The sequence below is a fragment of the Monodelphis domestica genome, chromosome 7, assembly GCF_027887165.1.
Source record: "Monodelphis domestica isolate mMonDom1 chromosome 7, mMonDom1.pri, whole genome shotgun sequence".
Lineage (NCBI taxonomy): Eukaryota > Metazoa > Chordata > Mammalia > Didelphimorphia > Didelphidae > Monodelphis > Monodelphis domestica.
The window spans coordinates 169140111-169165145 of NC_077233.1; the positions used below are offsets into that span (position 1 = coordinate 169140111).

The 25035-nt window shown below is 37.5% G+C and overlaps 1 protein-coding gene and 1 long non-coding RNA gene across 3 annotated transcripts in view; one reads left to right on the forward strand and one right to left on the reverse strand.

Annotated features, from left to right (window-relative positions):
* Positions 1-25035, forward strand: part of DNAI1 (dynein axonemal intermediate chain 1) — a 314390-nt gene that overhangs the window by 129502 nt on the left and 159853 nt on the right. For both annotated transcript variants that reach the window (XM_001378802.5, XM_056805993.1), the window contains exons 9-10: positions 1029-1163; positions 19760-19844. In XM_001378802.5, coding sequence (XP_001378839.3) covers positions 1029-1163; positions 19760-19844 — 220 coding nt within the window. The remainder of the gene's footprint in view (positions 1-1028; positions 1164-19759; positions 19845-25035) is intronic.
* On the reverse strand, positions 11484-18395 carry LOC103102590 (uncharacterized). Its single transcript, XR_470170.3, has 4 exons — positions 18249-18395; positions 17991-18075; positions 15960-16115; positions 11484-11897 (listed from the first exon to the last, which is right to left on the reverse strand). It is a non-coding gene; the product is annotated as an uncharacterized LOC103102590 (long non-coding RNA).

Below are 25035 nucleotides of genomic sequence, written 5' to 3' on the forward strand. Positions count from 1 at the left end.
TGCTCCTGCCACATTGTTCAGCGTCCCCAGCCTGGGTTATTCTTGTTGCAGATGACTGATATTGGGAAAACCTGGCTCCTGATTTGCTGCAGAAATACTGCATTTCTCCAGTGTTCTCAGCCCTGGAGCTGCATTCACAATCAGATCATTTACAAGGATAGCCCTGCCATTGTGTGACCCACATTATTCAACAGTGCATAGGATGATTAGAGTTGCAAGGGTGCCTAAAGATCATCCAGCCCACCCCCTTCATTTTGCAGATGCTACTTAGCTAATCTGGGTGGTAGGAAGCTCAGTGGTAGAGTGCTGGGCCTGTAGGCAAGAAGGCCTGAGTTCAAATTTGACTAGTCAAATTATTTCACCACTTTCTGATCTGTTTCTGCATCTGTGAAATAGAGGTATTAATAGAACCTCCCAGAGTTGTTGTGAGGCTAAAAACCTTAAAGTGCTTTCTAAATGCTGGTAATTATTATTAAAGATGGGGAAACTGAGGCCCATAGAAAAATTATTTGACCAAGGTCATATTGAGGTAAATGAAACAATCGAGATTTCAAATTGTCATTTTCTGACTCCAAATCTATCTACCAAATATCATTGCCCTCCTCTCTAATTTATTCCCTTTCTATCCCACTCCACTTTTAGATCTGGGTTTCAGGGACCTCTTGCTGAAAGGGTTTAGTAAGTACTATCTATAACTCTCTAACACAGACCGAGGAAGCCAGGGTAGGATCAAGGCCTCATTTTATTCCTTCCCTCCAGGAAAGAATTTTATTTTACTTTTTATCATCACATTCAGAATCCTGCAAATGATCAGAGAGAATTAGAGCTTTAAAAAGTTTTTTACTACTGTGATATAATTTATTCAATTTCTTTCTACCTATCAATGGGACTAGGTATTTTAAAAATGGTCCATGCCTGGATCCAGCTGTGTGTCACTACATGGCCTTTGGTTCACTTAATGAGGGAGTCCTGTTATTTTAAAATTACATTTCCAAGTATAATTTCTCTCTTCTTTCCTTCTTGTTCAGTGGGAGATTTATGATGCCTATGTGGAAGAGCTAGAGAAACAAGAAAAAACAAAGGAGAAGGAGAAGGCAAAAGCCCCAGTGGCTAAAAAACTAGAGAAAAGAACAACGAGAAAGAAGACATCCATGGAATCCATGGTATGGAGTGGGACTCAAACCCTTCTGACCTTATCTGGGTGTTATCTGTTTCTTTTTTTTCCTCCTTTGGTCCAGCTATGACCAAAATAGTGATACTGGTGCCTAGTCCCAGAGACAGGACAGAAATCAGTTTAGCCAGCATTGTTAAAGGCCTACTATGTATACCTAACAAGTTTTTCCTCATTGAATAAACTCTCTGAAATGCACCATATAATCTGAATTGTGAAGCAACAAGAGGAAGAACCAGAAGAGACATGTAGATGCTAGGAAAGAGGACCCAGAGGCACATATCAGCCACAAGAGGAATAAAGACAGGCTGAACTTGGGTGAGGGGTGAAATACACTTTCTCAGTAGGGCCAGGAATTCAGGAAGGGGAGAAGAATGAGAGAACCCTGGGGTAAAAAGCTTTCAAGGACTCAGAGTAGGAACTGATGGCCCTAAAGACTGACTGTGGTCCACTTAGGACTAAGGCCCAAGGCAGAGGCCTGACTTCCTTTGACCTTTATTGTGACCCTTTAGAGATGGACTAACCTGATCTGTTTTTTTAAAATTACTTATTATGTATTTACTTTTAATTTTACTAATAGAATCTAATTATAGATATCTTAGTCCCTCCTTCCCCTCCCCACATCATAGAAGGCATCGTCCTACAAACAGATATAGAGATATAGATATATAGAATAGGTCTTTTGGGTTTCCATTTTTCAGTTTATTCTCTGGAGGTAAACATTCACAAGTTATTCTTCAAATATTAAATCTGGAGCTACGTATGATGTTCTCATGGATCTACTCAGTTCACTCTTCATAATCTCATGTAATTCTTTCCAAGTTTTTAAAAAATTAATCTCATCATTTTTATGGAACAAGGGTTTACCAGAGCTAATGTTCAAGTACTGAAATTAGAGTATTTTTTTTCTATTTTTCTAAATGCCTTTCCATGAAGAAGGGCATAAAGAGACTTGGCTTATAGCCTTCAGTGTTCTCATTCCTCAATTTCAAGTTGAAGGAGACCTTGGGGCCAGCAGGGATTTGGGACTGTGGGGGAAAGAGTAGTTATTCCTATTACAGGGACCCAGAGACTCTGTACTGAGATCCAGAGGTTAGTAGAGACTCCCCTAAAGAAAGGGAGACAATAGAAGGCACAGTTTATAAATTCACATTTCTAATTTCAGACAATTTCCTATTTTGTTCCATTTGTGGCAAATCAAATTGCATATATTTCAGTGAAGCCCTGGAGCCTAGGACAGTGTCTAGCATACTCATTGTTCAGTTGTTTTCAATCCTGTCCTATTTGTGTGCGTGCGCGCTGCATGCCAGGATTCTGGAGCGGTTTGCCATTTCCTTCTACAGCTCATTTTATAGATGAGGAAACAGTCAAACAGAATCACACAGCTAGCAAGTATCTAAGGCCAGATTTGAATTCATGAAGATGAGTCTTCCAGACTCCAGTTTAGGGACTCTATCCTCTGTGCCCTCTAAGTGAATATAGTGGGTGTTTAATAAATACTCCTCCATTGATTGATTGAAGACTCAAGAGTCTCTGTTCTCTGCACAGGGAATTCCATTTTCAAAAATTGCCCAAGGGGTAGAATTATCTCAGTTCTAGCTCTGCCCAAGGCCCCTTTTCTCCACACTAAGTAAAGTCAGCTAAATAGCTGCTCTCTGCCAGCAGTAGTAACATTTACAGTGATACTGAAGCTTAATGAGAGTTTTATTTACTGGAGATTCCTGAGTGCTTGAGAGAGAGACTGGAAATATATTATGAAAGGTGAGGGGGTGATTTGGGGCTTTAAGAAGATTTTTAAGGTAGCTTATTGCTTCCCCTTATTTAAATGCTCTTTTCCACTTATTCACTGCTACCTAATTATCAGCTATACCTCCACTCTTGACTAGTGGGACATAGAAGACAGTAGCTGTGTTTGTATGACTAAGCTCCTTTCAGAATGTCTAGGCTAATGACCTGATAATTGTGTTCCTGGCTTCCCCATGAAAAACGAAAGTGCTCTGCTAGCTGTCAACAAAGAGAAACTTAACAGCACTTAACTGTTTCCTGACAGCCTTTATTTGGTCTTCTGCTGAGCAGTTCTACTTGTAGTTTTCAATAAATTGAGGTAAAAGGGTCAAGGGGAGAAATGCTGGCTCCCCTTACTTTGAAAAATCCTCTTCAGTAGGAGAAACACTGCTGCTGTCATCAACACCAAGGGACCTTGTTGAGCACCTAGGTTAATGGAATGCTTCTGAATGATTCTTTTGCAAAAAAGGAAATGTATTGAAAGAAAAACAAGATCATTCCCTAGAAGCCTTCACAAACTGTCAGAAGGCAAACAAAACTCCTAGCGTTAGTTAAATGTTTCATTTTGATTATAACAGTGAAATTAATGACATAGCAAAATATTTGTTATGTTCATTTTGTTCAGAGTGATAGCCTAATCACTTTGTAGGGTACATTTCTCCCTATTTTATAGGACTTGGTGTATAATTTTATTATTTTATATTATTCGGTATTTGCTTCTCTGATTATGATTTTTTAAAATAATTTATTTGAAGTTGTTGCCCAGGAACACAACTCCTAAGGATCACTTTATCCCTATGGGAAAATATGATCTACTTTACAGTGCCCTACTTCATCCCTTAGCCTCCAGAACTGTTTTGGGACCAAAAATGGAAACTGAATTCCTTCAGAATCGCAATTAGAGAGACTTGTGGCCTTTAGGTAGAGCTGGAAACATGCATCAAAACAAAGGAAGACTGAATGGTGCACTTAGAAGAGTTCATGTGTCAACTGAAGATCAGTAGATACCAACAATATAATATTAGAACAGTTGTCATAAACTTTAGGACCTTCAGAGGTTTCAGGAAAAAGCTATTTGGCCATGTTTATCTGTAACTTCATTTCTCTCCTGCTGTTTGTATTAATATTACGAATACAGAATTGAGAGGGGGAAAGAGATAAGTGCATTATTCCCAAATGCAAGACAGTATTTCCTGAATACATGCAGCTCCATAGATCCACCTCACGAAGAAGCCATCTGCTCCATGGCAGGTTTGGGAAAGGAATAGTTGGTCTCTCAAGCAGTAACATTTCTCTGCTGTGCTATGATTATGCAGGCCAAAATGATCTGTGTCATTCAGGTGCAGGGTCTGGCTGGATCTACAACTATTCCGAGAGGTATACAAATGGGATTACCTTTTTGTTCACTTTCCCAAGAGCCGCCAGTGGTCACCTTTTACTGAGGAGCAGAACCTAAACCAAGAGTAGAGTTAACACTGGCTCTGAAAGTCTTGTGGTCTTCAGAACTAGAACTTTCCTTTATTCTATCTTAGGTGGGCCAGTGGATCAAAGTATGCCAGTAAAGTATTTGAGTCCCTGTCCAGGGTCAGGCAGGAAAGCAAGACTTGAGTGAAGATAGGGTTTAGGAGTACAAATCGGTGGACACCAATGGGATTGATGCTGGGAAGTGGTGTTGATATTGGTATGGGTAATAGTAGTTTTAGCAGATCATGCAAGTTACTATGTTGGACACCCACCTGGCTTCAACTAGAATCAAGAACCAGGGCAAATTCGGCTGTAGCTAATAGCCAGTCTGAAATGTATCCTGAAGTTAATTGTCCACCTTGATCTTCCTTGTTGAAATTCTATTGTTGCATAGCTGTCTGGCCCAGCTCAAAGGTTACCTCTTGAATCCTACAGCCAGATGTAAATGTTCCCCTTTTTTAAAACCCTTTTAGCATAAAACTCTTTTCAGTTCAATTCTGTAAATGTTAAGTACCTATTAGGGCAGGTAAGTGACATAAGTGTATAGAGAGCTAGAATTAGAGTCAGAAAGATTTGAATTCCAATTTAGCCTCAGACATTTACTAGCTGTGTGATGCTAGGCAAGTCACTTAACCTTGTTTGCCTCACTTTCCTCATCTGTAAAATGAGTTGAAGGAAATGACAAAGAATCTCCAATATCTTTGCCAAGAAAATCTTATAAAAGGGGTCATGAAGAGTGAGACATGACTGGAAAACGACTAAATAATAACATAGGGATAAAAATGACTCCCTAGTCCCCTACCCTAAAGGAACTTATAATCTAATAAATGGATAAGACATGGACAGAAATAGTATGACAAAAGGTAAAAATAGGAAAAGGGCATAGGGGAGAGGTCCAGGTACTGTAACGAGTGCTGGGGATACAGAAAGGAGCAAAAGATAGTCCCTACCTTCAAGGAGTTTACAGTGTAATGAGGAAGACAACAAGCAATGAAATCTGCATTGCAGATCCTGCATATGCAGGATAAATAGTAAGTAATTAATAAAGGGCAAGCACTGGAATTAAGATGGTTTGAGAAAGACTTTCTGTAGAAAGTGGGGTTTTAATTGGGACTTAAAGGAAGCGAGGGAAGTTGGGAGACAGAGATGAGGAAGGAGAGCACTCCAGACACAGGGAACAGCCAGAGAGGATTCCTGGAGCCAAGAGATGGAATATCTTATTTATAGAATAGCCAGAAGGTTACTGAGCCAAAGAGGACATGTTGGGGAATAAGGTGTATGAGGACTGGAAAGGTAGGAAGGAAGAGGCTGGATTATGAAAGGCTATGGATGCCAGAGCATTTTGTGTTTGATCCTGGAGGCAAGAGGGAGGCACTGGATTTTATTGAGAAGGGGAATGGCATAGTCAGACTTATACTTTAGGGAAATCACTTTGGTAGCTGAAAGGAAGATGGACATAAGTAGGGAGAGACTTGAGGCAGGCAGACCCCCCAGCATCTATTGCAATAGTCTAGGCATGAGGTAATGAGGGATTGCACCAGAGTGATGGCAGTATCAGAGGAGAGAAGGGCATATTTGAGAGATATTACAAAGGTAAAATTGACAAGGCTTGGCAACAGATTGGATATGGGGGGGGTGGTAAGGAATGCTGAGGATTTGAGGATGGCCCTCAGATTGCAATCCTGAGAGACTGAGAGGGTGTTGTTTCCCTTTACAGTAATAGTGAAGGTAGAAAGACAGGCAGGACTCAAACAAAAAGATAATAAGCCCCATTTTGGACATGTTAGGTTTAAGATGTCTACTGGACATCCTATTCCATTAGAGGGAAAAACCTGGAAGCAAAGGAATCAGTTAGGAAACTATTACAAAAGACCAGGTGATAGGTAATTAGAACCTGAATGAGTTGTGTTGGCAGTGTGAGTGGAAAGGAGGTTATGTGATGGATTCAAGAAGCATTGCCAAGACAGAATCAGCAGGACTTGGCAACTGCTGAGCTGGCAGGGGGCTAAAGGAAAGGAAAGAGGCAGAGATGACTCAAGCCTAAATGATGGCTGACAAAGAGGAAGGTGATGCCAACAAGAGAAATAAGGAACATGAAAGTGGAGGGGGGCAGCCTAGGGTGTGTTGGAGGGGGATGATGATGAATTCAGACTCAGAAATGTTGAGTTTACCATATCAACATTATCGTGAACTTTATCAGCCTCCCTTATGGTCCCTGTCAATTGCTCAGATGCATATTATATCCTCTCCATTAGACTATAAGTTTCTTGTGGGTAGTTGTTATAATGTATATATCTTCATATCCATAAAATATCTTGAATGTAATCAATAACTGATCAGTGTATAGTAAATGAATCCATAAGAGAAAGGAAATGATTAATTTAATTATAGTGGTTTGTCAATAGAAGAAAATACTGATATATTTGTCAAAAGTAGGTATCACTGCAAACTCAAAGCATGTATTTTTTTTTGACATAGTGGACCCTTCTCAACCAACACTCGAATCCCCCAAATGTACATCTTACTAAATATCTAAGGCTTAACAAAGTGGTTGCTATTAGTAGCACATTCAAGATATTTCTTTTCTTTTTTAAAAAACCCTTACCTCCCATCTCAGAATCATTAATATATACTGGTTCTAAGGCAGAAGAGTGGTGAAAGTTAGGCAATGGGGGTTAAGTGACTTGCCCACTGTCTCATAGGGAGTGTCTAAGTCCAGATTTTAGCCCAGGACCTCCCATCTCTAGGCTTGGTTCTCAATCCACTGAGCCACTTACCTGCCCCTAAAACATTTCAAAGCACTGTGATGAACTGCTTGTCATATCTAATTTTATTTGCTTTTGGTAAGAAACCCTAGTTTGAAAATCCTTAGCTGGCAGACCTTTTAAATGGTATACAATCCAATTTAGGTGGGTTGGATGCCAATTTGTCATTTGGTCTGAGGGTTCGGAATAAATGATACCCTTAGCATTATTCTATTCAGTCAGTCAAGACAGGTATATACAGATGTGCTCAGTATCCTACCTCCTCTATCTGACTCTTGCCCTTTACTTGGCTTGGTCCTTCTTCTCAGGTCTTCTGTTGTCCAGGTTTGGATGGAGGCCTGATCTTCAGCAAAATGTGATGAACTGTTACTCTTTTCTCCTTCCCACCTATCATTTCAGTATCCTGGACTCCCTCCCAAGTGCCCACAAGCCCACAAGTGCCCAGTGTTCTCCTTGCTGCCCAAATGTTCTGTCTCTTGCTTCTCCTTATCAAAGTGGCTTTGCAGCTATGGCATGGTAACTAACAGCCAAATGTTAATGATTTATCATTACTTCCCATCTCATCTTTCCGAGTCTGGATTTTAATAAACATAACCCAAAGAAACAGAGCTTAAATGGAAACAAGGGAAGTCTCTCCTGTGTGAGAGACATTTGGGAGCAGAAGGACTTTTAATAGTTCTTCCAAATTTCTCCCTGTAGATTGCTGACTGATCTAGCCTATTGTTTGTAGGACTGGCACTCTACATTGAACTTTCTCTCTACTGGGTAGGTCAATACTTGCTCTCTCCCTAAAAGTTGTCACTTATATTTTAAAAATTAACATAATCTTAAATTTGCTGAGAAGAGGAATGTTTTCTTTTCTCCTGTAAAAGAAAAAAGAAACATCTTTATTGAGAGGCTTCTGTCTAAGACAACAGGGCAGACAAGCCCACATAAAATAAATAATGCAGTCATACGAAATGAAGAAATTTTACAAAAGCCAGTCAAATTTTTTGTGTGCCACTGGGGGAAGGGGAATCTTAGCTTGGGTCCAAGAGTCCTACGGAAGGGTAAGTTTGCTTTCCAAGTTGTCCTAGCCATGGAAGGTTCTGAGATCCTTGCTCAAGGAAATCTTGAATCGTCCTCTTCAAAGAGGTCTTCCTCCTAGCTGCTTATTGGTGCTTTAGGAGAAGAGGTCTTGATCACCCTGGTGGCAAGAGGACTATTTCATGTTGTGGTCTTTTGGAGAAGGAGAAATAGCCAAAGAAGCATCCTGTTCCATTTGTTTCCTGCTCCTACATGATGCTGACAGTAGCTAATACTCTGTGGATCCATCTTTCTCTTAGCTGAAGGTATCCAGGGATTAAAAAGAAAAGTGACACAAGCCAATCATTTTAGCACAATGCCTAGCATATAGTAGGTGCTTTGTAAATGCTAGTAAGTAGATTGACAGTCATATAACACTTATAAATCTCTTAGCAGGAAAAGCCCCATTTATCCCTGGTCAGTGGCTACAGGTATTGGTAATATAATATATGGAGAGAAAATGGAATCTTCCCCTACTGAGTCAGAACCAGAGTGAGGTAGAGGTGGAATGGAGTCAAGTAGAAAGAGAAAGGGGATGGATTGATTTCTCCCTCTCTTCTCCCTGGCAAACCCCACTCTGGCTGCCTTCAGGATCACAAACTTCTGTTCCCTCAGAGACTGGGTTGAAACAAATATGATACAAACAGCTTCTCCCTCTCTGAGGAGAGAAATGCCACTATCCTCTCCCCAATCTTCAAAGTCTCCTTCCTTTCTTAGATATTACAGAGCCAGTCACTTGCTCTTATGAACAGCTGTTTATTCTAAGGGAACAAATGAAGGGTAGGGCAATTGAATTGAGGAATGAGGTATTGGGAAAGAGGGAGTGGGAGGTCCCTAAAAGTAATTGAACCCCTTTTCCCCAAAGTCTGGCAGAGTCAGGCTTGCCTGCCTAACCCTCTGAGGTCAGTTGTGAAGATGTCCAGACTTTTTAGCTGCTCTAGCTATTGTAACAAGTTCAAGGACTTTCAGGGGATTTAAAGGAATTCTTATAGTGAACAGCTTCCTGTTGAAGTCCTATTCACTCAGCTTGTTTTCTCTGGAAACTTGGTTAGGAATCACAGGAGGAGGATGCTGGCCCAGAGGTCCGCTCAGGTCCTCCTTTCTGTTGGGCTTCCCAGAAAAAAAGTCAGTTCCCAACTGTCCAGATCCTCTTACTTCCTCTCTCCTTCCTTCAGAACTCTCTCTCCTTCCTGCCCTTCCCCCATTCCCATTGGTCCTTTAGCCTGCGAAATCTGCTTCTCTCTTCCTTCTGGCAGCTTAAGTCCAAGTTCCTCTCTTACAGTAAGAAGGAAGCAAATTTTGTGAGAACTTTGACTCACATTAAAATAATCAGAATTTGAGTTGGAAATTCTTGATCAAAATAATCATGATATGAGATTGGAGCCACATTTTGTGACTCTTTTAAAATGCCATATGCATTTCATTTGATGTACACAATTCTTAGAAGGGCTCCATAAACTTTACCTGACTGTGAAAGGGGTCCAGGACATAGAAAGGGTGAAGAGAACCCCTACTGTAACTAAATAAAGTTTGTCACTTAATGGACAACCTTTCTAGCAAAGTCCTGGTAGTGAGCTCAGCTAATATCTGGGTGAATGAGATATAGTCTGCCAGCAGGCCTGGACAAAGGATCTTTTAATTGAGATCACACCTATACCATAATTAGCAGTGGCCAACACATAAATGCTTAATAAATGTGTATTCCCTTCCTCTCCCTTTCCAGCTTAGTCATATGGTCAACTAGATCTTTGACTTCAAGACCCCAGGGTCACCTATATGCCACATTGAAACATTGGAAAAGGACTTTACTGGAGGAACTGTTATACACAATTACTCCAAAAGCCCACTTTACCAGACTTTGCAGAGTAACTCATTTCTTAGATGCCCTTTCTTCCTTTTTTTATCCTAGTCATATCTCTAGCCATGCTAATTAAGCCTTCCTTTGAGCCTGGAAAAATCTATTTTCCACTGGAATAGGCTGCTCTGCATTTCACTTCCAATCTTGACTTCCATGTTTATTTTCTTGTCATTGATGGCTTACTTTGTTAACCAGTGTTTCTTAAATACTTGATGTATGTGCAGCCTATTCAGAAGAAGACATGGTCTGTCTTTGAGGACTTATATTCCAAATAGGGAGGAAGAATATATATTAAAAGAGGAAACTAGAGAACATTACAAGACAATATATAATCAAAGGCTAAATGTATTATGCTATAAGAATACAAAAGAGATGACCCAGAATAAACATGGAAAATCTCATGGAGAGAATGTGATTTAAACTAAAGAATAGAAAGGTTTCTTTTGGGAGCTTAGGACTCTTCAGAATAAGTGGTTGTCAGTCCTGAAGATTATAAAAAACCTGCCATATCATCAAGGCTAGAATCAGGAAGACCTAGGTTTGAATCTGGTTTCAGACACTTCCTAGGTATCTGACCTGGGCAAATCACTTATAACCCCATTTGCCTAGCCTCTACCCTTCTGTTTTAGAACTATTACTAAAACAGAAGGAAAGGAGTCTTAAAAAAAAACCACACCTGCCATATCTGTAGCAGATTGCCTGATTGCTTCCATTTTCTCCCATGTATGTCTCTTAGCTGCATCATATCCTGTTGTATTCTTGCTTATATAATTCTTCATTTTGGATATAAGCTAAAGATAGAAAGCTGTAAAAGCTGTGAGATTGAGGCTCCAATTCACAGAGCATATGAATAAATGTCTCTGAGCATCTGATTTGATGACAAAGTGACTTTAGAATACAGAAGGAAGCTTAAGTGATGCCATATGTTATCAAAGAAGAGGTTGATCTGACCATGCACTACCCTACTTGAACAATTCTGGTGGCTTGTGCTTAAGGAATGAAATGTTAACTCCTCAGTTTAGCTTTTAAGGTCTTACTCCATCTTGGCTCCACCCTATCTCTCCATTATCATTAGACATTACTCCCCATCTCTCATCCTGTGATCCAGCCAAATTGTCCTTCTCTCTGTTCCTCCTATATGATATCCTAATCTCTCATGCCTGTGCCTTTACACTGACTGCCTCCCAGGTCTGTAATACCACCCTTCCTTGTGTCTACTTCATGGAACCACTTTCTTTAAGGTCTAGTTCAGACACTTCTTCATGAAGCCTTTCTTGACGCCCCCAACTCTCTTCTCCCAGATGACTTTATGTTTATCTACTTGGTGTGTATGTTGTTACAAGTGAAATTTTACAAAAAGGCAAATTGAAGCAAGTTTTCTGAGCAAAATAACATTTTATTATTGGGACAAGAACCTGAGAATAAGATGGGTCGATGGCTATCTCAGTTTCTAGTCAAAGACCTCAAGTTAAAATATAGTTCCCCTTTTATAGATTTTTGGGGAGTACAGAACATAGAGCAACAGGGAAAATGACATCATGTAGTTGAGGACATAGCTGATGTGAGGGAAATAAAACAAGTGGTTGGAAGTTTGGAAAAGCGGGGTAACAACAACCCTTCCTTCCTTTCTGTGACTAAGAAGCATTCATTGTTTGAGATCCACTGCAAGTTTAGAGATAATGGTTCAGACTTTTGGAAAGCAAACCAGACATCATTGAAGATAGCTTGGTGGTGTAAAGATACTAGACTCCCTTGTGTTCACCATCATCCTCCAATGTTGGCAAAATTCCTTGAGGCAAGAATAGATCAGTGATTAGCAAGAGACCTGGATTTCTGAACTTAGCCCATTACAGGTCAGCTGAATTCTGAACTAAGTTCAGAGACAGAGAACTATGACTAAAGCAGTTACAGGAAAAAATCAATTAACTGTAAGTAAGATAAATTTCAAAATGATACAGAATCAGTCTTGATCTTTTCAATTCCCCCTTTTGATCAATGAGAAACATAGCTCTCGTGGATCACTTATCTAAAAACTAATCCTATAAGACCTTTAATAATTTTACTAATATAAATTTTTCTAGTACAACATCAGAACTGGCTTTAACATAGCAACTAATGTACAGTTTTAAAAGAATTAGAAAGCAGAGGGCAATAAATGGCCATTCACCAAGAGTAGGCCTGCCAGCAGTCCAGTGAACCAAGAGAAGTGACTCTACTAGGGATCACTCAAGGGAGATAATTGTGTACAATTTTCCTGATTGGTTAATGTAAGCATAACAAAGACGGTTAATTACAATATAAGTCATACATAGGAAGAATATTTAAAATCATGGACTCATTTTTAGAGGGGAGATTTACATGTTCCAAAGTAACTTAAGAAAGCTTAGCAAATATAGATATTATTAAGCAAAAGACTAAAGTAATACATAATGATCACCAATATTAATATCAAGCCTTTTAGTATCCCTGTAATCCATTCACCATATCCATTTAGTCAGCACATTTCATCTTGGACCCCAATTATCCCATGTAGCCATCTATTCTCTGGTAACATCTCCTTTTGGACATTCTGGAATAGATCTTGTTCTTACTTGTAAATTCTTAGATATTCCTGCTAAATTTTTTTCAAAACAGATCTCAATACACTTTAGTGTAGCTTTCTAAATTCTGCTTCTCTAATAATTAGTTCATGTGATATAAACAAGTTCAAACCGTGTGGTTCTGATTTTACTAACAATAGATCTATAGGAAGAATATAAAATTAGGAACCATAGTTTACTTGAAATTTCAGAGAATTTAATTTTTTTAATATCCTTTGCTGTTTCTATCCTTATTTAAACCCTGTATTAATATAAGCACTGCCAACAATAAGCAAAAAATACTTTTTAAAAAATCTATGAGGCAGGAGGAGCTAGGTCGCACAGTGGATAGAGTACCAGACATGGAATTGGGAAGACCTGGCTTCAAATTTGACCTCAGATACTTCCTAGCTATGTGACCCTGCACAAGTCATTTAACCCTAATTGCCTAATTCTTACTGCTCTTCTGTCTTAGAATTGATATTTAGTACTGATTCTAAGAAAGTAAGGTTTGTTTTTTTAATCTATGAATCTCTGACTTGTAAAATGAGCCTTTCTGCTTAAAAATTTAAGATTTGCCAAAGCAGACATATAAGCTAGGGTTAAGTGTGCTTATCTAAATTAGCATTGACTCCATTATCACTTAACTTCTGTGATATGATGTAAGAAATAGTTACATTGATATACTTAAGAAATTTAAATAGCAACTTAGAAAAATAAAAAGCTAAATATTTTTAAATACCACAGAAGACAGAGGTCGTAAAATTATTTACATTTCTGACAACTTTTTAAATTACATATATAATCATTTGATCTTTTTTGCTAAATTTTTTTATTCCAATTTTCTACTTTTTATTATTTAGAATTCACTCAAATTAATAATTCCTCCCTTAGGAGGAGCAGAAATGGATAAGGATCTAATTTTACATGAAAACAAAGGTAACACACTCTTTAATAGAAGATGACCTCTAGAACACAAATAAACATGTTTAAAAGTTGCTAGTTTTATCCCAGTGATAACAAAAAGTCGATGATGAGCCCAAATACTCACCAACCAGGAGTTTAGAATATAGAAATGATTATAATCTCATATTGAAAATGGTAAAATTAGTGCTAAATTATTGCAACAGGATTTAATTAATATATTATAATGATTATAAGAATAAAAGAATATAAGAAAAATTATACCCTAACTTGTCCTGGTTAGAGAAATATGCTATAAAAGAAAGAAGCCAGGACATTACTACAACAGCATCAATAATGGTCTTCTAGCCTGAGCCCAAAGGCATACTAGGATAAAGCTTCCTTAGTTCCATTTGATTTCTGGTAAGAGTAACAATTAAAATTTAGAATAGCCAATAAAACAATAAAAATTCCACTTCATTTATAGGGTATCACAGTTGGGTTCGGGTTTAACCAGATGGGAAACATTCTTTTTTAAAAAAACGAAGTAAGACAATAGAAACCAAGCCAAGAAGATACTACTTTTGGCCATGCTAAAGTTGTCCCTTTGTTTTTGTTTTTTAAAAGATTGTTACAAAAATGAATGATATGAAAATAGGTATTGAGTGACAATACATGTATAACCCAGTGGAATTGCTTATCAGCTCTGGGGGGAGGGGAAAAGGGGAGGGAAAGAACATGAATCATGTAAACATGGAAAAATACTTAAAATTTGAATTTCTAAAAGTAAAAACAAAAATCAAATGGAGGAATTTTACATTGAGGTGATAGTGTGCCATTGGAGTTAATTAAATGTGCAGAAGACAGCAAAAATGAATAAATAAAATAAAGTTGTCCCCTTGACATAGCCCAGGGACAGGCACCCCCTTATACAGTTCTCAGACTGTACTCCCTTTCTAGTGACCCATAGCATTAACCTCAAATGGTGGATTACTGGCTTAAAGATCAATCTGACAATTATACCTGAAATCACAACTTAGAATAGTATCAGATTACAGTCCCAAAAGACTTTGTCTCAAATAACAAATTTCACTAATTGTGCATAGGACTAGAAACATTTATTATTACTCTCAAGATGAAGTAAATTAGTTTGGCAATAAAGAGTTTATCAGGCCTTACACACTCAACTTCCTTTTCTTCTATTATCCGTCCTAATCAAATACAGCTTAAAATGTATCCTGATATGAAAGGAAATCATTAGAATACATTCTGAAAGTTCATATAGATAATAAATATGATCATTTACATGAAAAGAACCCATTAAAAAAGACTGATAGTAATGTCCAGATGGCTGTTAAGACTATGTTGGTTCAAGATGTAACTTCAGTATAAACTGAGATATAATTCCATAATGTTCATAATTGCAAATCATTCCATAAATAGCTTCTCTACTAAAATCATTTTTAAATCTCTCCCTCTTTTCAAGGAATGTTGGTCATGGGGGAAGGGATACTGTTCTAAGTAGAGCTAGTTACAAATTCTTTCACAGGGCTGATAAGATTTTCATGACCTTGCTCAGGCTGGCAGGTTTACAAATAAGAGATTTTTACAGTCTCTTTCCCTCTCACTTTTTCTTTCCCATAAAGAAAGCAATTGCTATTTTTCCCTTATAAAATATTTAAATTTATTAAATTAAATACTCAATAAGTTTTACATTATGACAATAGCCTCTAATCACTTAATAATTTCATAGTATCCAAATTAAAAGGAGTTAAATTTCTCAGTGACTTAATTTCACATCCTTTTAAATAACACTTCTCAAACAATAGTTTCTTGAAAGTTATAAGAAAATTTAGAAACATGATAATATTCATAATTCATGAATTTAAAACAGAAAACTTATTAAAAATCAGATGGCATGGATGTAGTCAAATGCATTTCTAAATCATCTAACATAAGAAAATCATTCTATCATAAGTGGCTTTTAAGTTTAAAGTCCTCAGAACTTGGAAAGGTTTTAGTACATATAAAACACATTTCAATAAAGACCCAATTAGTAAAAAGATAACATATATAAGCCAAATGAAAGTATATAAGGCAAATGAATCTTACAGTAAAATTACTAAGGAATACATATAAGATTTTACTGCTTTAAATTCTTAACTGTTTTGTTGGGTCAGTTCAAATAGGCTAAATATTATGTTAGTGATGACAACCTATGGCGTAGGGGCCAAAGATGGCATGCAGAACCCTCTCTGTGGGCACACCTACTATTACCCTCCTGAGTTCATTACTAGAAAGCCAGAGGGACTCAGGGCAGAGCTACTCCCCTCCCCCTTTCCATGCAACTGAGGACATTCCTCACTTACCTTGCCCTCTGCTCAGCAGCCAATGGGAGCGCTTCCTCCTTCCCCTGTCTGGGGTAAGAGGCAGGTCCAAGGGGTGAGGTGGAGGACAAGGAACAGCACTTGGTCTCTGGCAGGGGCAGGGGGCATGACACTCCATCTCTAAAAGGTCCGCCATCACTGTTATAAGCCATTATTAAAATTCTTTACTTGCAAGTAAAATCTTAGAGCTCTGCAATACACAGATGAGGACATCTCAAAGATGTCTCTGCTATTTCAAATTTACAGGAAAAAACATCATTACTTATATTTCTAAAGGGACAGTTTCAAACAAATATACATCATTCTTTTAACAGCCGAATCTATAACCCACAAGAATCCAAATTTAAAAGAATTTACCATTTTAGCAATATTTTCAATACAATGAATTAGACACTATCTTCATTCATGCTACAGATTGACAAACTGAAGTAACTTGATTTAAGAATACATAGCTGAGGTGGCTGAGTGGATTAAGAGCCAGGCCTAGAGATAAGGAGTCTTAGGTTAAAATCTGGCCTCTGTGTGGCTCTGGGAAAGTCACTTAACTCTCACTACCTGCTCTTACTTAACTTCTATTGCCTAGCCCAATAACTGTTCTTCTGCCATGGAACCAATACAAAATATTAATTTTAAGATGAAAGGTAAGGGTTAAAAAAAGAACATATAGCTGGGGCAGTTAGATGGCAAGATGGATAGAATACCAGGCCTGGTGTCAGGATGATCTGGGTTCAAATCTGACTTCAGATAACTTCCTAGCTGTGTGATCCTGAGTAAGTCATTTAACTCTGCCTAGCATTTGCCTTTCTTTCCTAGAGTTATTAAGACAGAAGGTAAAAGGATTTTTAAAAAGAACATATTGCAAACAAATTTCCTGATCCATGCATTTCTCCAAAACTTTGTTTCAATGCCAAATAATTGAATAAACGCTGACTTATCATAATTGTCATAAAGGAGAGAACATCCCACTTAAAATGAATTCAGACTAAATTCAGTCATACTTAGATCTACTTTCCAAATGGTATCACCCAGAATCTCAATTTTTTATTTTTACATTTATTATTATTATTCATTATTAAGTTCATTTATTCCAAGAATTTCATTTTGTAAGACTATCTTCAGCTAATCTGCTGCCAAAAATTTAAAAGTAGTAATGTGGTTCTAGGTTTGAATCTACCACAATTATCCCTATATAGGGACACACTTAAGGCAATATTTAGAATCTCAAATAGGATCCATTGATTTCAGATAGCTCTTTGCTCCCTGTAATTTTTCTCTATTTAATTTTAAATCACCCAGAGAATCTGATTAGAGCAACTAGATGGCCCAGTGGATAGAGCACTGGATCTGGAGTCAGGAAGACTCATCTTTCTGAGTTCAAATCTGATCCCAGACACTTAACTAGCTATGTGACTCTGATCAAGTCACTTAACTCTGCCTCAGTTTCTTCATCTATAAAATTAGCTGGAGAGGGAAATGGAAAACACCTCCAGTATCTTTGTCAAGGAAATCACAAAGGGGTTCACAAATCAGTCAGGACTGAAAAGGAATAAACACACACACACACACACACAAAATAATCTGATTAAGTCTTTGTCCTTGCCTTCTTATGTAACCTCTCCCTGCTTTGGAGCCTGGAAATTCCAGGCTTGTAATTTTTGCTATCTTGACTCTCAAAATAAACACATGAAGCTTTTCACATCCTTCTAATTTCAAGAAAAATAAAACCTCGGTTTAAAATAATCTGCATTTAGCAAGTGAAAAGGGATGAGTCCTGAATGTTATTTTCCCTATAACTTTTTACAATTACATTCTCAATTTCCCTAAAACAAATTATAACTCACTAGAATATTTCATCATTTATGCACACACACATACATATGTATATACATATATATCTGAATCAATAAGTGGCCATTTCTAATACAAATTAAACATACAAAACGTATCAGCACACCAAATGCCAATAGCATTCCAAACAGACATAGACAGACTTTTGCCAACAAAGGTGCTTACCTTAAGCTTAGAATCAAAACTCTGGAATCAGGTGGAAAGGGAGTCAGTTCTCTTGCCTACAGTCTTCCAGAAGAAGCCCTCATTCCTGGTTAAAAAAAAAAATCTCACCAGTGAGTACTGAGGAAGGAGAGAGCTCCCCAGGAGGCTAAAGGGGAACCAGCCTTCCTACCCCCATTCTACCATTACCACCAAAACTGTTGCAAGTGAAACTTAACAAAAAAATATAAAACTGAAGTAAATTTCCTCAAGCAAGATTACATTTTGTTATGAGGGCATGAGTTTCTAGCCAAAGACCCTGAGCAGGACAGCTCCCCTTGTATAGATTTCAGAGAGTACAAAACAAAAAGCAGAACAGGACAGGCAACATTGTGGGGTTGAGGATAACATGATTGGTTACATAGATGAGGGAAAGAGAATAACATGATTGGTTGGAAGTTTGGGAACAAGGACTAGTAACAACCACCTCTTGAGACTAAGAAGTGTTCACTGTTAATGTCTAGCTGCCAGATTTAGAGATGATGTGTAAGACTTTTTGAACTGCAAACCAGAATAGCTCAGATCCTTATGTTCACCATCATCCTCCAAAGTTAACAAAATTCCTTGGAGCAAGAATAGATCAGAATTTGCAAGAGAACTGGATTTTTTAACTTAACCCATTACAAGTCAACTGAATTCTGATCTAAGTTCAGAGACAGAGAACTATAACTAAAGCAGTTGCAGGACAAAAATCAATTCACTGTAAATAGGATCAATTTTAAAATGATATCAAATCAATTTTGATCATTTCAGTATGTACGTGTATATTTATCAACTATATTTTGTTATTCCGTCATTTCAGTTGAGTTTGACTTTTCATTACCCTATTTGGAGTTTTCTTGGCAAAGATATTAGCGTGGCTGGCATTTCCTTCTCCATCTCATTTTACAGATCAGGAAACTGAGGCAAACAAGATTAAGGGGGACTTGCCTAGTCACACAGCTAGTAAGTGTCCGAGGTCAGATTTGAACTCAAGTTCTCCTGACTCTAAAGCTGGCAATCTGTCCGCTGTACCATCTAGCTGCTCCAACTTTATCTTTAACCTTTATATATTTGTAGATGTACTTACTGTCTCCCCGTTAGAATATAAGTGCATTGCAAGGAAGGATTATTTTATTCTTTGAACTTGTATCCCTGGTACCTAGGAGAATGACTGATATATAGTAATTACTTAAGAGATATTGACTGATTATCATTGGGTGCATACTACTGCCGCCAAAAACAGCTGAGATGAAGGGCAGCTAATGGTGCAGGAATTTTAGTTAGAGTATTTAGAGGTGCCAGAGAGTAAAAAGGGGGAACTGGTGTGTGTAGGAATTGGATGTTGGTGGTGAGATCACATTCAATGAGTTAGTGAACAAGATAGTAAGAGAAGATTTGGTGAGTAAGAGCAGGAAAGAAACTTGTTGAGACTAAAGTGCTGGAAGAAGCAATACTTCACTGTTGGTCTTGGGTAAACTCCCCCTTGACTCTAGACTGCATAGTGTGGGGATGCATTCTTTAGTGTTTCTTGGTCTAGGTTGTGACCCCAGTTGCTCTAAAGCCTATACACAACAGAACTGGGAAGGTAAATAGCGATGAAAATATGATCAACCTCCAGCCTAATGCTGCTGATCTGAATAGTACCAATTGAGCTTCATCCCAATTTCATGCCCTTAAATGAAAATGTTATGTTACACATAACAGGTAGCCCCTTACCAATGTTATCTACTGTTTGTTTTTCTTTCCTACAGAGTGATGACATAACCAAGGTGGCCCAAGCAGCCAAAATAGTGGAGCGGATGGTCAATCAGAACACATACGATGATATTGCCCAAGGTACGGCATGCGTTGCAAGAGTGTTTATAGCTTCATTTTTATGAATATTTACATTTCAAGCCAAAAGATGTGTACTAAGTATTTACTGGGTAATCAGCCCATGCTAGATATTTGAGGTAAGAGAAAAAAGATACAAGCTCAGTACTCAAAGAGGTTGTGATGTCTTTACAATTAGGGAAGCAAGACATATATGGACATGAAACCATAATTTAGTGGTACTGATGAGAATCTCATAGGAATTCAGTGAGAGGGAAGATCAATGTGCCTAGAGTAATCGGGGGAGATTTTGCTGAATCTTATAAATTCAGGGGATTTCATTAGGCAATAGAGTAGAAAGCTCATAGGATAATAGACTTAAAAGCAGAAGGAACCTCAAAGACTAGCCCAACCTTCTCATTTTATAGATGAGGAAGCTAAGGTAAAGAGAAATTAAGAGACTTACCAAAAGCCTCACAAGTAGTTGAGGGTCAGAGATTTACTACCTTACTTCCCAGATCTTCTGTATCCAGAACCAGTCAGAGATCTTTCCATTGTCCCAAAGGACCATCATGAGCAAAGACTTGGTGAAAAGCATGAGCATAGTGTGTATAGATAGTGATATTTGGCCACAAAGAGCAGAGAGTTCAAAATGGGAAATAGAGAGCGAAATCTTGAGCATACAAAATTTAGGTGCTTTGAATCACATCTTTCCTTTCCCTAACCTTAACCCCCTCTGGGTTTAACGTGTGTCATTGATCCATTTCCATATTATTGATATTTGCACTAGGGTGATCATTTAGAGTTTTCATCCCCAATCATATCCCCATCGACCCATGTGATCAAGCAGTTGTTTTTCTTTGGTCTTTCTTTTCCCAGTTCTTCCTCTGAATGTGGATAGTGTTCTTTCTCATAAGTCCCTCTGAATAGTTCTAGATCATTCATTGCAATGCTACTAGTAGAGAAGTCCATTACATTCGATTTTACCACAGTGTCTGTGTATCAGTCTCTGTGTACAATGTTCTCCTGGTTCTGCTCCTTTCACTCTGCATCAATTCCTGGAAGTTGTTCCAATTTATATGGAATTCCTCCAGTTCATTATTCCTTTGAGCACAGTAGTATTCCATCACCAACATATACCACAATTTGTTCAGCCATTCCCCAATTGAAGGGCATCCCCTCATTTTCCAATTTTTTGCCACCACAAACAGCACAGCTATGAATATTTTTGTTCAAGTCTTTTTCCTTATTTTCTCTTTGGGGTACAAACCCAACAGTGCTATGGCTGGATCAAAGGGCAGGCAGTCTTTTAGCGCCCTTTGGGCATAGTTCCAAATTGCCTTCCAGAATGGTTGGATCAATTCACAACTCCACCAGCAATGCATTAATGTCCCTACTTTGCCACATCCCCTCCAGCATTCATTACTTTCCTTTGCTGTCATGTTAGCCAATCTGCTAGGTGTGAGGTGATACCTCAGAGTTGTTTTGATTTGCATTTCTCTAATTATAAAAGACTTAGAACACTTTTCATGTGCTTATTAATAGTTTTGATTTCTTTATCTGAAAATTGCCTATTCATGTCCCTTGCCCATTTATCAAGTGGGGAATGTCTTGATTTTTTGTACAATTGATTTTTAGCTCCTTCTAAATTTGAGTGACTAGACCTTTGTCAGAGGTTTTCGTTATAAAGATTGTTTCCCAATTGTTGCTTCCCTTCTAATTTTGGTTGCATTGGTTTTGTTTGTACAAAAACTTTTAAATTTAATATAATCTAAATTATTTATTTTGCATTTTGTAATTTTTTTCCAACTGTTGCTTGGCCTTTTCCCCCATTTCAGTCACTTCCCTTCTTATCTTAGATGTATAATTTTTGCCTGTGCAGAAGCTTTTCAATTTCAAGTCATGAAAATTACAGTCATCCTTTTATATTCACAGGTTTCAAATTTGTGGTTTTGGTTTATGTGGGTTAGCCATCAATAATTAAATGGACATTTTTGGACGTTTGTAGTATACTACAGAAAATTACAGATGATACATGTATGTAAAGAACACAAAAAATTAGTAAGTTATAAGTACTATATATTTTTCACATTTTATCATTTACTACCATAAGCATGCATACATAAATTTGTTAGAAACAGTTAAATTTTGTTAAAAGTTTCAGTGTACTAAATAAAAAATTGTCAACTACATACTCTCTTTGGGAACTCCTCCTTTTCTCTCTACCATCCACACTCAGCCATGTGATTTTTCTCCTGTAGTTTTTCATAGGAAAAAGAAATCTGAAGCAGTAGCTTTGTATACTGCATAGTATGGAGGTACTAATCTATCTCACATAGAAACAGCAACTTTTTTAGGGGTACAATGTATTGTTTTACATAATAATCAGACTTATCAAAAGCAATTTAGGGTGGAACCTAGAGACATTAGAGATAAACAAAATTTAACCATTTATAACAAATTTATATATGCATACTTATAGTAGTAAATGATAAAAGATGAAAACATTATACGGTATTTATGCATTCATGACTTACTAATTTTTTTGTGTTCTTTACATACATTTTCAGGGATCCTATACCCTGAACTCTGATCAATGTTGAGGGACAACTGTATTTTTTCTTTGGTAATTGTCTTTATTTTTTGTTTGGTTATGAATACATCTCCTACCCTTAGCTATATGATCTGTTTCTCCCTAATTTTTAATGATCTTTGAGATTAAAGACTGTATAAAGTGCTGCTCTAAGCCTAAATTTCTGCCAGATTGCTTTCTAGGTTTCCCCAGAAGATTTTGTTTTGTTTTGTTTTACTAAAAAGGGTATTGTTGGGGGTTTTTGTGTGGATAATTAGGTCTACTTTGTCAAACACTAGGTTATTGAGTTCTATTATTTCCTAATCTTCCACTGATCTATCTCTCAATTCTTTAACCAATCCCAGATGTTTTTTATGATTGTTGTTTTATATCATCTCTACTTCTTTTCATAATTTCCCTCAATAATCTTTAGTCATTGATCATATTGTTAACAAATTGCTTGTTTTTTTTAATTTCAGATGCTATTTTTGTTCAATTCACATTTTAGAAAGGACATTGACAAACTAAAGCCTATTAAAAAGGAAAATGACCAAGACAGTGAGATATCTGGAAACAGTAACATGTAGGGATTAGGGGAAGAACTGAGATTATTTAGTCTAAAAAAAAAAAGACTTGGGCAGGTAAGGGAAAATGGGGGAGAGGAAGTCTTCAGGTGTCTGATGAGTTGACATGTAGAAGAAAGATCAAAATTCAGAAAAAATATTGTGAAATAGATGGAGCACTGAATTTAGCAGTTATGCGATCAGAAATCTTAACCTCTTAACCTAGCACCCTAGTTTACTCATCTGTAAAATGGGAAATATACTATTTGTGTTACCTTCCTCATAAGGTGGTTCTGAGGAAAGCAAGCTGAGTACTTTAAAGTGCAATATAAATGTGCATCATCATTATTGTTATTTAATCTGGCCTCAGAGGACAGAACCAACTGGAAGTTACAGAAAAGAAAATGGGGATTTGATGACAGGGAAAACTCCCTCGCAATTAGAGATTTTCAAAAGTAGAATGGACCAATTTTGCAAATTGTTTGAGTTCCCGGATACTGGAATTCTTCAAGTGGTGGCTCTTTGGATATCTTAAAGTGCTTTGTTAGAATCATAATGATAGAGATGGTGATTTTTATGCAAAGTAAGACTTCTAGAAGACTTCAGGGGCTTGGCTCTGTCAGTCTACATTTTTCATTTAGTTGCCCTCACTGTTATCATGCAAGGTCTGGGCTCCAGGGAAGCCAGTCAGGAAAGCCTGAGGCAAAGCTATGAGAGAGTATGCAGTCCATTGCTCTACCAGACTAGATCTTAATTTTTTTCTGTATGTCCTGGTCTCCATAGGTAGTCTAGTGAAGCCTCTGGATCCCTTCTCAGAATGATGTTTTTAAATGCATAAAATAAAATACTACTGAAATACAATTATTAAATTATTTTTAAAATGAAACAAGATCACAGATCCTAGGTTGAGAACTATTGCATTAATGTCTAGACCAGAACTTAATAAGGGATCTGAGAGGTGATAACATAATATGACCCATCCTGCAGATCCAGCCCTCAAACTGAAGAGTTCATGTCATGTTAGAGAACATGACACAAACTCCTTCCTCAGTTTCAGGGCCTTCCAGATTCAGCAGCACCTCAGTTACTGATCTGTTCTCTTCAGTTAACATATTGTTCATTATTTTTTCACAACTGTGGCCACCCCCTTGGTACCTTGGGTGATCGTCATTCATCCCTGGGAGAGCAAAAAAGCAAGATTGCTAGGGAAAGTAGCCAAATAGAGCCCCTCTTTATTATTCAGGCTGAAAAATGACCTTGAATGCTTTTCAGAACTACAGAATTAAAAGGCCGCTATTAATGAATTAGTTATCCACACAGCCTAACTTTCTGAACCCCAAGCACTGCAATCACCCTAGTGAACAACTCAAATTCTAATTAATGTCAGTGAGAAAAAAAAATGGACATCTATGAGCCATCTTCATTTAAAAGAAAACAAGTCACATCAAATTGCTTTAAAGTTTAATTTTGTTTAATTGAATAAGTTTTTTTTAGAGGATTTGTAATTATAAAGAAGGAGAAAATAGAAGTACTGGAAATTATCCTTCTTCCCTAAATGTGGTAATTTTAAAAAGGCAGTCATGCTTCAGGATTTCTGACATGACTCAAGATGAATCCCTCACTATGTAATCAATCAAATAGCCCGTATTTTTTCTTTAGCTTTTTAAAGGTTCTTCCCACTCTAGACTTAGGTTGCTACACACTCATGTGTGATATAAGTGAGAGAAACAGAAAAAGCAAAAATTAGTGCATCTCTTCTACCCAGCAAATATATATTGAATGTCTTTTCTTGCTCTTGGGAAAAGGGGGTGGGGTGGTAAACTATGATGTGGCTTTATTACATGTGAAATTTTACCCACTCTTTGGGGAGATAAAGCTAACACACATGACACATAACAGTAGAAGACTATGTGAGTGCCAAGAATTGTGTTTTAAATAGTAAATACTAGAAGAGGTAAAGGAAGACTTTGATTACTGGAGGGGCGACAATAGTCAGGGAAGGCTTTATAGGAAGACTTATGAAATACAGAGAGGATTTAAGGTAAGTGGAAAAGAAAGATGAGGGCACAGCAGGAAGGAA